General features: G+C 44.9%; 1 protein-coding gene across 1 annotated transcript in view; it reads left to right on the top strand.

The window, feature by feature from the left end:
- znrf3 (zinc and ring finger 3) overlaps nt 1–16,499 on the top strand; it is a 140,572-nt gene that overhangs the window by 67,799 nt on the left and 56,274 nt on the right. Inside the window, exon 2 of the mRNA XM_084180610.1 lies at nt 15,606–15,731. Coding sequence (XP_084036736.1) covers nt 15,606–15,731 — 126 coding nt within the window. The remainder of the gene's footprint in view (nt 1–15,605; nt 15,732–16,499) is intronic.

Below are 16,499 nucleotides of genomic sequence, written 5' to 3'. Positions count from 1 at the left end.
ACATGTCTTTCCAGGAAGTCTGTACACAGTACGTGGCACTGTAGACACCGGTTGGTTCGAGCGAGGGCCGCCTGAGCGTGCTCCAAGCTGAGACAAACTACACACAGAGAAATGCTATAACCGCATGACTGGGGGCACGATCTCGACCCCGAATCCGGCTTCGCCATCGTCGTCTCTGTCGTTTTCTTAGCCATCTTACTCATTGCACCAACAAATTTGAAGAATCACTAATTGTTCGTGTTTAGAAAACGTATGAGAACAAGTACAAACTTCAGCACACAACGTCTAGGGGTGAGCACGCTCTACCACTATGTGACAATTTAGTTCACTCAACGTCTCGTTTTCCTTTTGTTTTAGTAGCTTGAATCGTTCCTGTTCACACCGAGGTGAAGAGCGGAATAACTGAAGGAATGAATCCGAGCCTCACACTTATCACCTGTGGAATGCGGGACGTCCAGCGAGCGGCGCGGATTTCATTGGCCTTGTTGGGTGTGATTGTATATCCTTCAACCGAAGTTGCAAGAGTGCGACTCCCCATAGTATGTTGTACCGAAGTTGACTGACAGAAAAGGAACCAAAATAGATTTTTTCAAACTCAAGGTGTCATGTCATAGCTGACACCCCATTCTTTCTGCAGACCTCTTTGAATCTTAATTCGGAGCGCTGTCCAGGGTAGGGGAGGGTTTGGCCGGCAGGGATGTTCCTGTCCCATCGCACACTAGCGACTCCTGTGGCAGGCCGGGCGCAGTGCACGCTGACTCTGTCGCCAGGTGTACGGTGTTTCCTCCGGCACATTGGTGTGGCTGGCTTCCGGGTTAAGCGGGCACTGTGTCAGGAAGCAGTGCGGCTCGGTTGGGTTGTGTTTCGGAGGATGCACGACTCTCAACTTTCACCTCTCCCGTGTCCGTACGGGAGTTGCTGCGATGGGACAAGACTGTAAATACCAATTGGATACCACGAAATTGGGGAGAAAAAGGGGGTAAAATACAACAAAAACAAAACTTGAAATCAATGGTTATCGTGGAATTGGCCATTAAACGGATTATTGACATGATATTAGGTGTTCTCTCCCAGTGTTCCCCTCACTGAAACCACCATACTTGTTTGCTTTCCCCATTGCTATGAAGATGGTGAGGGCGGAGCTGAGGTTCAGGAGGTTATGGAGAGGATGGAGTGGGAGTGGGGGTGAGGGGGGATGGCAAACCTCTCAGCTCGTGGGCCGGCTTATATTGTGGGGCTGGAGGGTTATGCCATTCAAACAGACAGACTTTGGTGCTGCCTGTCGTCCTTGGGCCTCAATGAAAACCATGCTTGTAATAGGCACAAACCATAACAAAGATCATCAGTAGCTTGATTCCTTGATTCACACCCCAGAAAGATCCTCTGACTCACACAAACACTCTTCAAATGGCTCCTCCGGATCTTCTGTGATCGAATGTTAACCTAGATAGACATTAAGAGCAATGGCATAACATTTATCAGATCTATAAAGCCTTGTTCACACTAGGCCTTAATGTTCAAATCAGCTTTGTTTTTCAAATCCATTTTGGAATACTGACTGTCCAAACAGCAAATTACAAGTGACCAAATTGGATTTGTGTGTGCATATGGCTATGCTAGTTGTCATAGTAATGATGGGTGTGTGCGCAGTGGTGTAGGCTGATTGGTGGTGATGCTTGTGCTTCCTATAACTCATAAGTTATGTAGGACGCTAAGGTGACAACAATGCCTGCCATGGACATTTCCCAGTTGCTTTGAATGTTCAAAATCATAGTGTAAGAACACAATTACAACCACAAAGGATAAGATGATCCAACTTTCAAAACGAGTCATTTTTGGCTAGCCACAGCAGTCAGTTAGCTAGGTAGCTGTTTAGCTTTCTAGCACATTCACTAATTTGTTTGTAAACAATTAACATGCTAGTTAGCTACCACATGTTCTTGTCAAACTGTCAACAGAGTAGCTATGCCAAATAACATTCTAAAAACCACTTACATCATTTTTGCATCTGATTTCAAAACCACCTACGAAGGTGGTTCGAAATGTGGCTTGACATATCAGATTCCATGTGCTTTTTGCCTGTTCAGACTGCAGGAAAATAACAGATTTGAATGGGATAGAAGCAGACAAAGAGGAGGAAGTCTTCTTTATTTGAGAACAGAAGCCCTGGGATCCTTTACTGAGATAAGGTTACAGCGGGAGAGAGGGAGGGGAGGTAGGGAGGGGAGAGTGGGAGGGAGAGAGGGGGTGGACATATTGGATGAATGCAGAAATACTTGGGAAGTTGATCTAAAATGGACATAGCGGGAGGGAATGAGCATGGCCTGCCCTGCGCTATCCTGTCAGCCTCGCTCTCTCTCTCCCTCCCCTCTCTTCGCTCCTCAAGGCTACTATCCCCCTTTGAAGTTATTTACAGTGATGGGTAATGAGAGAGAGGGGAGGCCTGCATGAAAGGGAAAGATGGCAACAGACAGATGAGTGTAAGACTGTTTGGCCCAGGGCCTGTGTTAGGTTAACCGTTCACACCTCTGGCTATGTAAACTCAGGCTTCACTCTACAGTACTTCTTAGGCCCAGTCAGTCAGAATGGTTTGGTCTCTCACCTTCATTTTCTCCCGGCTGTTCAGACTGTGGAGGAAATGCTTTACATTCAACATGATTGATTGATTGATTGACTGGGAGACAAAGAGACTGAAAAACAGACAGACTTGAGGACACCACAACGATGAGAGAGAGAGAGAGAGACTCTACAATTGTTATGGATCTGTCATCCTCATGAAGGAACAGATGTAGTGAAAGTGTGTGGCTCTCTGGTCTTTCCTCATTTGATCAAAAGTCTGTCCTCTCTCCTCTGTCGTCTGTCCTCTCTCCTCCGTGATCCAGATAAGTGGTCGATGAGAGTGTTCATTAATTAGTAGGTAAACAGAAGACGGTCCTCCCCTCATCGATAGCCTCCTTTTGGAGAGGAAGCACAAGTGTATCCTACATGAGTCCTCTGAAGAGTTTTGAAATCTGCCACACCCCATTTGAATCAGCTATTGTTTTCTCAAAGGAGAAAAGCATGCAAACACTTAAAAACCAGATGCTACTTATCCTTTTATCTATAAAATGTCTTGCACAACTAGCTACATTTGTTTTGATCACTTTATGCATTTATTTTGGGATTCCACCTTGTAAACGTAATTTGCCTGATGAGAAGGAGAGTCTCATTTCATTCAAGCGCATTTTTGTCCACAGGATGCAGGAGTTGAGCAAATCCAATTGAGAAAAGGCCTGTGACTCTCTCTGTAAAATCGACTGTTCGGCTGGTGGGACGGAGATCAAACGAGCCACACCGAATGGAAACTCGCATGGCCACACGTATGTGTGTGGTGTGTGTGTGTTCTTGATCAAGTTCTCCGGCCCCGCTATGTGTGGGCATGTTATTGCGAGCGAGCATCCAATTTTGAGGATGAGGTATCACTGGAGATATGTGGCAGCTGGGGGGCCATTTGGGGTTGAGGAGATTTGATGTATGTTTGTGTGGGTGTGTGTGTGTGTGTGACTGTGTGTGTTGTACGTAGCATACTTTCTCACACACACATTTGAACAAGATCACAGTACAGCTTTGGATCGGGGTGTAGTAAGCACAGCTCACAGGCTAAATCCCCCAACCACAGCATGTAATGGGAGGGTGAGCACTGAGCATATGGGCCTGTGACTCCTGTAGTGGAACCAGACCTACTGAAGCACTTTATGATTTGGTTGATGCCCCACTGGAACACACATACACACCAGCACAGACACACTCTCTCAATTCAATTTAAGGGGCTTTATCGGCGTGGGAAACATATGTTTACATTGCCAAAGCAAGTGAAATAGATAATAAACAAAAGTGAAATAAACAACAAAAAATTAACAGTAAACATTACACTCACAAAAGTACACTTTCGCTCTCTCTCGCTCTCTCTCTCTCTCTCCCTCCCTCGAACACACACATCTAAAGCCTAGGGACACAGGTGGGTGAGAGAAGAGGACTGGCTAGCTGCCCACGTTCTTTTTCTCCTGTGTGCTAGGTCTTCTTCTTCTCAAAATAAAGATAGAAACCTAAAGCAACAGCCCTAGTGGTTAATCATTGAGCCAGACTGACCTTCCTAGAGAACACAGAGTGAAACCTACCTGTCACTCTGCCAGAGAGCATTGGCACCACTAACATTGTTGATGGCACTATTTTGTGGCGGCATTCTTTTTGGTGGCATTCTTTTTGGTGGCATTCTTTTTGGTAGCATTCTTTTTGTGATGGAGCTTTACTTTTTATGGCACTATTTATGGTGGAACGGTGTTTGTGATGGAACAGTGTTTATGGTGGAACTGTGTTTATGGTGGCACTGTGTTTATGGTGGAACTGTGTTTATGGTGGCACGGTGTTTATGGTGGAACAGTGTTTGTGGTGGAATGGTGTTTATGGTGGCATGGTGTTTGTGGTGGAACGGTGTTTGTGGTGGCACGGTGTTATGGTGGAACTGTGTTTATGGTGGCACAGTGTTTGTGGTGGAATGGTGTTTATGGTGGCATGGTGTTTGTGGTGGAACGGTGTTTGTGGTGGCACGGTGTTATGGTGGAACTGTGTTTATGGTGGCACAGTGTTTGTGGTGGCACGGTGTTTGTGGTGGAACGGTGTTTGTGGTGGAACTGTGTTTATGGTGGCACAGTGTTTATGGTGGCACAGTGTTTGTGTGCTCCCTGCCCTCTGTCAATGAAACCGATCTGCATCCCAATCTAAATGCTGTCATAACTAGTGCCCTGACGTACCATAATGCCCTAGCCTGTGTCTGGAATGGACCCTATTCACTATTTAGTGCATGACTTTTGACCTGAGTGCTAGGGGCCCTGGTCAAGAGGAGTGCACTATAAAGGGAATAGGGTACCATGTCTGCCTGGACCCCATGGAGCAAGGAATATGTCCTAGTTTGTTACTACACTGAACAAAAAAATTAACGCAACATGTAAATTGTTGGTCCCATGTTTCATGAGCTGAAATAAAAGATCCAAGAAATGTTGCATACACACAAAAAGCTTCACTGTTAATGAGCGTTTCTCCTTTGCCAAGATAATCCATCCACCTGACAGGTGTGGCATATCAAGAAGTTGATTAAACAGCATGATCATTACACAGGTGCACCTTGTGCTGGGGACAATAAAAGGCCACTCTAAAAGGCCACTCTAAAATGTGCAGTTTTGCCACACAATACAATGCCTCGGATGTCTGAAGTTTTGAGGAACTTTGAAATTGGCATGCTGACTGCAGGAATGTCCACTAGAGCTGTTGCCAGATAATTTTCTCCAACATCGTTTTAGAGAATTTGGCAGTACGTCCAACCAGCCTCATAACCGCAGACCACGTGTATGGCGTCATGTCAACGTATTTGCTGATGTCAACGTTTTGAACAGCCTGCCCCATGGTGGCGGTCGGTTTATGGTATGGGCAGGCATAAGCTATGGACAACGAACAGAATTGCATTTTATCGACGGCAATTTGAATGCACAGAAATACTGTGACGGGATCCTGAGGTATATTGCCCATTTTATTTAAGGTATCTGTGGCCAACAGATGCATATCTGTATTCCCAGTCATGTGAAATCCATAGATTAGGGCCTAATTAATTTATTTCAATTGAATGATTTCCTCATATGAACTGTAACTCAGTAAAATCTTTAAAATTGTTGCTTTATATTTTTGTTCAGTATAAATGTTAGCCTATATTAGAAGCACAGTAGTCAGGATAAATCAAATCAAATTGTATTTGTCACATGCGCCGAATACAACAGGTGTAGACCTTATAACTAGGAATAAACAGTAGCAGCAGCGTATGTGATGAGTCAAAAAAGTTAGTGCAGATAGTTCGGGTAGCTATTTGGTTAACTATTTAATTAACTGTTTAGCAGTCTTATGGCTTGGGGGTAGAAGCTGTTCAGGGTTCTGTTCGTTCCAGACTCTGTGCATCGGTACCTCTTGCTGTGCGGTAGCAGAGAGAACAGTCTGACTTGGGTGGTTGGAGTCTTTGACCATTTTTAGGGTCTTCCTCTAACACCGCCTGGTATAGAGGTCCTGAATGGCAGGGAACTCAGCCCCAGTGATGCACTGAGCCGTACGCACTACCCTCTGTAGCGTCTTGCGGTCGGATGCCAAGCAGTTGCCATACCAAGCGGTGATGCAGCCAGTCAAGATGCTCTCAATGGTGCAGCTGTAGAACTTTTTGAGGATCTGTGGGCCCATGACAAATCTTTTCAGCATCCTGAGGGGGAAGAGGCGTTGTCGTACCCTCTTCACAACTGTGTTGGTGTGTTCAGACCATGATAGTTCCTTAGTGATGTGGACACCGAGAAACTTAAACTCTCGACCCGCTCCACTACAGCCCCATCGATCCCTATAGGCTGTCTCATCGTCGACGGTGATCAGGCCTACCACCGTTATGTCGTCGGCAAACGTAATGATGGTGTTGGAGTCGTGCGCGGCCACTCAGTCGTGGGTAAACAGGGAATACAGGAGGGGACTAGACACACACCCCTGAGGGGCCCCCCTTGTTGAGGGTCAGCGTGGCGGATGTGTTGTTGCCTACCCTCACCACCTGGGGGTGTCCCTTTAGCTCAGTGCAAATGTCTGTAATCCATGGCTTCTGGTTGGGATATGTACGTACGGTCACTGTGGGAACGACGTCGTCGATGCACTTATTAATGAAGCCGGTGACTGATGTGGAAAACTCCTCAATGCCATTGGATGAGTCCCGGGACAAATTCCAGTCTGCTAGAGAAACAGTCCTGTAGCTTAGCATCTGCTTCATTGGACCACTTGAGGTACTTCCTGTTTGAGTTTTTGCTTGTAAGCAGGAATCAGAAGGACAGTCAGATTTTCCAAATGGAGGACGAGGAAGAGCTTTGTATGCGTCTCTTTGTGGAGTAAAGGTGATCTAGAGTTTTTTCGCCTCTAATTGCGCAGATGACATGCTGGTAGAAATGAGGTAAGACGGATTTCAGTTTTCCTGCATTAAAATAACCGGCCACTAGGAGGGCCGCCTCTGAATTAGCATTTTCTTGTTTGCTTATGGCCCTATACAGCTCGTTGAGTGCGGTCTTAGTGCCAGCATCGGTTTGTGGTGGTAAATAGACAGCTATGAAAATATAGATGAAAACTCTCTTGGTAAATAGTGTGGTCTACAGCTTATCATGAGGTGTTCTAACTCGGGTGAGCAGAACCCAGAGACTTTCTTAATATTGGAAATTGCGCACCAGTTTTTGTTAAAAAGAGACACACATCACCCCCCTTGAGTTTATCCGACGCTGCCGTTCTGTCCATAAATAAATAAAAAACAGCTACAATATTATCCACGTCCTATATTATATATTATATTATTATATGATATATTATCTACAGGTTTCATCAGGGTACCTCTATCACCGTCTCTTTCTCTTCTGAGTGTCGGGTAGTTGGGCCTGGTCCGGGGTGAGCAGTATGTCCTCCTTCTCCTCCTCCTTCTCCTTCTCCTCCTCTTCCTCCTCCTCCTTCTCCTCTTCCTCCTCCTCCTTCTCCTTCTCCTCCTCTTCCTCCTCCTCATTCTCCTTCTCCTCCTCTTCCTCCTCCTCCTTCTCCTCCTCCTCCTCATTCTCCTTCTCCTCCTCTTCCTCCTCCTCCTTCTCCTTCTCCTCCTCCTCCTCCCCTTGCTCCCCCTAGCTGTTTTCGAAAGCTGTCAAGTTCTTCCAGGTAGGGGCCGTATAGCATGCTGCGACCCGGACAAAAAAACATGGGAAGCGATTGAACATTTTGGGGGTTGGGAGAGGAGGAGGGATGTAACCAGGGGCACCCAGCGATTGTGGAAAAGCGAGGGGTGGGGGGAGTGTGTGGGTCTGAGGGGTAGAGGGAGGGAGGCTGGGGCGGGGAGGGTCTGAAGTAGTTGTTTTGGATGATCAAAGGAGGAGTGAATTGTGCCACTGACAGAGAAGAATGGTGTGGATGGTGTGACTTGCATTTAGATGTCCTTTGAGAGGGGAGGACTAGAAATAGTCGTCGAAGTGGGCCCTGTTTTGATCCCATTAAAAACCCAAATCAGCTCACTCCTCCAGGGAGGGAGAGAGCGGAATAAATGGCTGGGAGTTGGATTTTGGGGATAGTGGGAGGCAGGTTTGCCCCGCTTCTCTGTCATCTTCTTACATTTTAATTGAATCCATGATGTGGTTTAATATTTTATTTGATAAGTCAGAAGGAATGCAGTCTTTGGGGGAAAAAAGCTAAACTCTCAACCACGTGACTTGAATATTAGATGAACATTATTATTTAACTGTATTTTACTTTACAAAATATATCATCATCCTCCACAATGTTAGTACTATTTTCTAAAGCACTTGAGACAAACAAACAAACAAACAAAAACAACAAGAATAGTCTTGCATCCATAATCCATCTGTTAAAGCTACAGCCTGGATTTCAAACAACAACATGATCATCCTTTCATTGTATTTATTGATTGAGATGGTGTTAGGCTTGGGCGATATCCAGATTGTCATACCTTCTTACCGACCTTGTGCCATACCGGGATATCAAGTAATACGTCACTGAACACAAGGGGTGCTATTGTAGTCCGAAGGTTAGCAATGCTAACAAGTGCATGTACATTCCCATAGAGAATGCTAACTAAATGCTTACCAGCGCACTGCGAACATATTATAGTCTCTGACCTAAAGTATTTTCAGGACAGACATCCCAGCTCATAAAGGTATAAAAGTAATTCAAAAATGCTACTCACAGTTTGCTGCACTCACAAAGCAAATATTAGACAGCAAGGCACTTGATCCAGGAGGGGATTCTCTGCTGTTACCAAGTGAAACTTCATTTTGGAAAAGCTAACCACTTAGCTAGATAGCTAACTAGCTACTAAATTAGCAAACCAAATGCACAACTTCAGAACATTTAGCACATTTTTTACAGTTAACTTAATAGTTATAAGAAATCTAGCTGGCAAACATTTAGTTGTGAATTCCATACTGTAACTAAATCACCTAGATCACTTGGCTGCACAACCGTGAGTGACTCACAAGGCTCCGGTCTCTCGTCATTGTGTGCTTGTAAACAAACACCATGTGACTGCGGACTACCGGTAAGCTTCATAATGAAAAATTATGTGACATGTGAAATGAAGAATGCGATCTTCTTTATCTCCTAATGTATTTCACAAGTTGACTGCAGGTATTTGCTTAAAAAGTAGCTACAAATATTCACATTTATAAAAAAATAACTTCAAAGAAATGGTTTCAACGGTATTGAAGGTATTGAAAAATCATCCCGTGGCTATTTCCAAATACCCCGGTATACAGCATATACGGTATACCGCCGAAGCCTAGATGGTGTTAACATATTAGTTTGAGCAGCTTCAGCCCACCACTGTACCAAACCAAACATCAGGGTCATTTTCATTAGTGCACACTGTAGCAAAATGTTTAGCAACGAAATACTAAAAATACAGTTTCTCATTGGGCAAGTTCAGTTGGTCCTTCCCTGTTTCAGTCCATTTTCTTCTGTTTGGTGCCTAGTGAATACGAACCAAGTGTTTACAGTTTTTTCTGTTGGATGTAACAGGAGCATGGAGAGTGTTGGCTGTGTAAGGGGAAACCCATGGGAAAGACTGCCTCCCCTTGGGGCGGGCAGGGCAGGCGGGATGGGCAGGGTAGAACTAGAGATACCTGAGAGAAGAGGGGAGGGGAGAGGAGTAGAAGGGAGGAAGAGGGTAGATGGAGAGGAGGGGGGAGGAGTAGAAGGGAGGAAGAGGGTAGAGGGAGAGGAGAGGATGAGAGAGGGGAAGAGAGGATGGGGGAAAGAGGGTAGAGGGAGAGGAGAGGAAAAGAGGGTAGGGGAGACGGGTTGTGAGGAGAAGAGAAGACTGGAAGGAGAGAGGGTAGGATGGGAGGGAGAGGTAGAGGGAGTGGAGAGGAGAGGAAAGAGGAGAGTAGGGGAAGGGAGGAGAGGAGCAAAGCAAAGTGGGGCAGTGAAGTGTCATGGTGGGCAGTGCTTTTCCCAGCTGTGGGGCCTAGAGGGGATAGCTGCCGGAGCACATGACGAGCTCTGCTGTTTCTGGACTGTGTGGGCGTGTGCACCGAAACGGTGACCCACTTCACTAGAGCACCAAAACATTAGCACCAAACCTCTCATCCGAACCCAACTCCGTTACAATCCTTCCTTCAATCAAGTCATGATGACCAACCTCCCAACCTCTCTGTAACAGTGTAGCAGCAGTACCGATGAAGATAATGGTGGCCGGTGAGGGCCAGCCTCTAAAATAACAACGCTGCCCACATCAACAACCGGAGGCACTCCGGTGTGCTGGGAGAGGAGGACCAACACAATGGAACAGTGTTCCAGACCTAGGACCTTGGACGCAGGCAGGCAGGAAGGGAGGGATGCAGGCCGGCAGGCAGAGAGAGAGGCAGGCAGGCAAAGAGAAAGAGAGATGGAGGGAGGGTGGCAGTGGTGTGTATTCATGGATGCCAAGGGAAACCAGGCTTCCCTAAAAAATTGACAAAGAAGAAAAGAAAAAAAACATTATACAATCATTTTATCTTTCGTCTCCGTGTTTCATAATTTTCCTTCAATTTGCAAGAGGTTGAATGTATCTCACCGGAGAAAGCATCTGAGCGAGTGAAACAGCGTCCCTCTGTCTCTGTATGTGTAGCCCATCTATCTGATGCTGTCTGGTCAAAAATAGTATGACACTGTTGCCGTCCGTAGCGTTGAATGCAAGGGAAGCCAGCGAGCATTTGGCTTCCTTTGATCATAAAAAATAATAATAATAATAGCCAATCAGCGTTGAGCTAAACTTAGTGAGCTCAACTGTGAATGGTCCTTGCGCACCATCAAATATTGTCAAGGGAAGCCAGTTTGGCTTTGGCTTCACACCAATCACATCACATCAAAACCAAAAGTCATTGACAGAAAACATTTGTTGCATCTCGTTGTGTTGTTGTCTTCCGGTGGCTAGCTAGCAAAAATTGGCCCTTTCCTAAATTAGCCATGGATGGTAGCCTCCAACTGCTCTTAAACACTAGTAAAACTAAATGCATGCTCTTCAATCGAACGCTGCTGGCACCCGCCCACCCGACTAGAATCACTACTCTCGACGGGTCTGACCTAGATTATGTGGACAACTACAAATACCTAGGTGTCTGGTTAGACTGTAAACTCTCCTTCCAGACTCACATTAAGAATCTCCAATCCAAAGTTAAATCTAGAATCAGCTTCCTATTTCGCAAAAAAGCCTCCTTCACTCCTGCTGCCAAACATGCCCTCGTAAAACTGACTATCCTACCGATCCTTGACTTCGGCGATGTAATTTACAAAATAGCCTCCAACACTCTACTCAGCAAGTTGGATGTAGTCTATCACAGTGCCATCCGTTTTGTCACCAAAGCCCCATATACTACCCACCACTGTGACCTGTACGCTCTTGTTGCCTGGTCCTCACTACATATTCGTCGCCAAACCCACTGGCTCCAGGCCATCTAGAAATCACTGCTAGGCAAATCCCCGCCTTATCTTAGCTCATTGGTCACCATAGCAACACCCACCCGTAGTAGGCGCTCCAGCAGGTATATCTCACTGGTCATCCCCAAAGCCAACACCTCCTTTGGCCGCCATTCCTTCCAGTTCTCTGCTGCCAATGACTGGAATGAATTGCAAAAATCTCTGAAGCTGGAGACTCTTATCTTCCTCACTAACTTTAAGCATCAGTTGTCAGAGCACCTTACCGATCACTGCACCTGTACACAGCCCATCTGAAATTAGCCCACCCAACTACCTCATCCCCATATTGTTATTTATTTTGCTCATTTGCACCCCAGTATCTCTATTTGCACATCATCTCTTGCACATCTATCATTCCAGTGTTAATACTAATTGTAATTATTTTGCACTATAGCCTATTTATTGCCTTACCTCCATAACTTGCTACATTTGCACACACTGTATATATATTTTCTGTTGTATTTTTGACTTTATGTTTTGTTTTACCCCATATGTAACTCTGTGTTGTTGTTTTTATCGCACTGCTTTGCTTTATCTTGGCCAGGTCGCAGTTGTAAATGAGAACTTGTTCTCAACTGGCTTACCTGGTTAAATAAAGGTTAAATAAAATAAAAAGGGATTTGGACTTGTGGTTTTACTTAATTCTCTCTGTACTGGCCAATGATTACAACGGCGATTCTGATCCAACGATAAATTCATACATTGTTGTGCCCCTGGCCTGAGAGGATGGTCCCGTGTAGCTCAGTTGGTAGAGCAAGGCATTTGCAACGCCAGGGTTGTGGGTTTGATTCCCACGGGGGGCCAGTATGAGAAATGTATGCACTCACTAACTGTAAGTCGCTCTGGATAAGAGCAAAGCAAAAAAAAAAAATCAATATGTAGCTAGAAGTAGTAGGCTAATGTTAACTAGCTGGCTCATCATTGCCCATGAAAGGAAGTTAGGCTAGCAAGCAAGCATTTTAGTCTAGGACAACAAAAACTAAAAGCTTGTACTGTATGACAGGGTGATAGACCGTTTCATCAACATGAAAGAGAGGAGGATGGTGTTGGATTCAACAACAACAAAATTATACTGGCATCATATTTAGCTGATGTTGATTGGACTAAATAGTTTTTGGTATCTTTTAGTTGTCAGTGTATTAGACTAAGCATAGGTGATTTGATGATGTTGAAATTTTCAAGTTTAAATGGTGCTGGAATAGGGGAGGGAGGGAGGGAGGGAGGAGGAGGAGAAGGAGGGGAGGGAGGGGGAGAGAGGGAGAGAGAGAGAGCGAGTCCAATGTCTCTATCACATTACATCCTTCAAGAGGGAAAGAAAGATTCGTAGAGAGAGAACACTCAAACAGTACACTTTGTCAGCATTCCTTTCCTATGACACACCATGGCCATCTTGGATTATTATTATTACAACTCTAGACACACACACACCCCTTCAAACCCCTCAGGTCACTGGGCCGACCCCCTGGCCTTTTGGCGATAGTGACACAGGCCTCCCTCCTCTCTGAATACCTTTTTCAATGGTCCTGCTGCAGGCCCACACACACACACACACACACACACTGGCCTGCTGCACGCCTAACCCCAACCCAACGAGCAGCTCTCTCCCAAAGCGATGAAGTGGGGTTCAGAGGTCAGGGGTCAGGGGTCAGGGGAGGGAGAGAAAGCTTCCAACCTTTGTCTAAAGTGGTTTAATCTAATTTTGGGTCATTGGAAAATAAGTGAAATTACCCTCTTTCTTTTTACAATCAAACAGATGTGGACAGTTCACACTGTTGTTTTTTCTCCTGCTGTAGTTGTCGTGGTTTTATATTTCAATGTAACTTTTGTGGTGGTTTGGTTGATGAGTTTGATGGCCTACCTACCATGATCAGGGTTACAGTGAGGTCAGTATGCTCCTTGTCTAGCCTAGGTCGAAGTGGAATACCTCATACATACACATACCTAGTTAGGTCACCAAACCAGACATTTTGTAAGAAAGAACATTGGCGAAATTGAAACTGAATAGGACCAAATGCCCTTTATAGTGCACTACGTGTGACTACTTATAGGCTTCTGTTCAAAAGTAGTGCACTATAAAGGGAATATGGTGCGATTTGGGATGCAGACATATAGACCTATAGAGCCCCCTGTATAATCACAGAAGAGAAACCCTTAAGTAAGGTAGCTAAGTGCTTTTTGAGATGATATCACACCGAGACAGAAATACAGCAATATAGGTTGAGTGGCAGGTAGCCTAGCGGTTAGAGCATTGGGCTAGTAACCGAAAGGTAGCTGGTTCGAATCCCCGAGTGAAAAATCTGTCCATGTAAGACACTCTGGAAGAGTGAGTCTGCTAAATGACTAAAGTGTAAATATAGTTCTCCCTAAGGCACTGCATCACATTGCTTGAGCCGTCACTACAGACCCTGGTTCGATCCCGGGCTGTGTCGCAGCTGGCCGCGACTGGGAGACCCATGAGGCGGCACACAATTGGCCCAGCATCGTCTGGGTTAGGGGAGGGTTAGGCTAGCCGGGATGTCCTTGTCCCATCTCGCTCTAGCAACTCCTTGTGGCGGGCCGGGCGCATGCATGCTGACACGGTCGCATGCTGACACGGTACAGTGTTTCCTCTGACACTTTGGTGTGGCTGGCTTCCAGGTTAAGCGAGCAGTGTGTCAAGAAGCAGTGCGGCTTGGCAGGGTCGTGTTTCGGAGGACGTGTGGCTCTTCGCCTCTCATGAAATTGGGCAGAAAAAGGGGTAAAAAAATAAATAAATATAGACTAGGCATTCCCATTCAAATGAAATATATTGTAGTCATTTAGCAGGCACTTATCCAGAGTAACTTAGGCCTATACTAAGTGCGTTCAACTAAAGTATTACTGTGGTCTGAGGGGCCATTATTTTCCATTCTAGTCATTCCATTTCTATGCTCTGAGGACTGGCGCTGCAAACCCCAGGGTCATAGAAAGGTTCTGAATTTTTGTAAAACGTCACAGCACAGTGGGAAAATATATGTCAGGTAGAAATCAAAACTGGATGGTCTTCAGAGATAGATGGGAGGGGGTTGAGGGTAGCTGAAGGCTGGGACTAAAAACAAACAAAAGATAACTAATGTAAAATATAATGTATATAGTATGTATAAGATGGAAGTAGAAGCCTAAGTGTTGTGGTAAGGTGGTAAGGTTAGGGGAAGATATTAAAGAAGGAACATATATATTTAAAATAACATATATACAGTACCAGTCAAAAGTTTGGACACACCTACTCATTCAAGGGTTTTTCTGAGTGAACTGAGTGTGCAAAGCTGTCAGCAAGGCAAAGGGTGGCTACTTTGAAGAATCTCAAATATAAAATATATTTTGATTTAACACTTTTTTTGGTTACTACATGATTCCATATGTGTTATTTCATAGTTTTGATGTCTTCACCATTATTTTACAATGTAGAAAATAGTGAAAATAAAGAAAAACCCTGGAATGAGAAGGTGTTCTAAAACTTTTGACTGGTACTGTCTATTTACAAAAACAATATATGGGGGACTGGAAATTATGCAGACAATTACATTGATAGAAGCCACAATCTATCTGCAGTATTAAAGCTGATATAACCCCTAAAAAAAAAAACATACAAAAAAAACCTGGGTCATTTAGTAGCCTAATGGTTAATAGGGGGGGGGACCACTTAAGGTGGAACTTACTTAACTATTGACTTTTGTTTCATTTAAAGCCTTAGAACAGTTTATAGTCATGTTGTACTGTTTGTGTCCAGCTGAATGCTTAGCCATACTGCAGCTAGCTTCCGCTTAGTTCATAGGTACAGTGTATGAAGTACGCTTAAATGTAAATCGTTTTGAGCCTGACTGCAAATACACACACACACACACACGCCTGCACAAACTTGTAAGAAATGTAATGAGTGACATTTAATTACAACATTTACTAAAAAATAATTTGACAATTTAGTGATTATCTTGCAGGAGCTTTCCCTGGATCCCTAGAATGATATTAACCCTATACTGTGTCGTTGGTGATATTCGTTTCTATGGGTGTGATTTTAACCCTATGGTTTCCTCCTGTTTCAGATGCATCCGCTGGGACTGTGTAACAACAACAATGGTGAGGAGGACTTATACGAGTATGGCTGGGTGGGAGTGGTGAAACTGGAGCAGCCTGAGCTGGACCCCAGCTGTCTCACTGTCCTGGGAAAGGTAAGCAACACAGCTAGTGTACATACGCACATGATGCTATGTCTCTGGGTAAGTGCTGGAAATAAAACCAGACCTTGGGCACTATGTCAAGTGTCTCAGAGTAGGAGTGCTAATCTAGCATCAGGTCCCCCCTGTCTTGTTACATGCCAGTGGACAGAGATAGACTGCTCCAGAAAACAAACCTCCTCCTCATCCTGTCAGGTAGATTCAGCCTGACTGTGAAGTGAAGACGACTTGTTTCTCTTCTTAATTAAAAACATAGTATTATTTATCTCTGATCCCTGGATGTCAAGGGAACTATTCGTTCACGCTAGGATGGGTTTTGTTTAGTTTTTCACCTCCTTCCCTACAAGAATGAGAAGAGAGGAACTTAATCCTTCAATTGTCTCTCCCCCTCTCCCCTCCACACCTCTTTCTATTTACCCCTCCCCCAGACCCCCGTCTGGAGTCCAGAGTGGTATTTTATCATGGCTTTAATTAAGTGTCCACCTAATGGAACATACCACTTTTCCCAGAGGGACAGGGGGAGGTTATGGTATCATTTATCCTGAACACGCCTGGCCTGTCCTTCCCAGTGACAGGAAGAGGGCAGCCATAATTGAAGGAGAGCTCCTTGTAGCCGTATAGATATGCTTATGGCTGGGGCACTTTCTCTGGAAGACGTGATTAGAGGTTGGTTAGCGCTCAGCGCTAGCTAGCGAATAGAGCAGAGAAGAACAGAACACGCAACACATCAGGGCTGAAAGCAAAACTAATGATAATGATAAA

This window comes from Coregonus lavaretus (genome assembly GCF_964263955.1).
Source record: "Coregonus lavaretus genome assembly, chromosome: 17".
NCBI lineage: Eukaryota > Metazoa > Chordata > Actinopteri > Salmoniformes > Salmonidae > Coregonus > Coregonus lavaretus.
The sequence above is the reverse complement of the archived record's forward strand: the minus strand, read 5'-3'. Positions and strand labels throughout refer to the sequence as shown.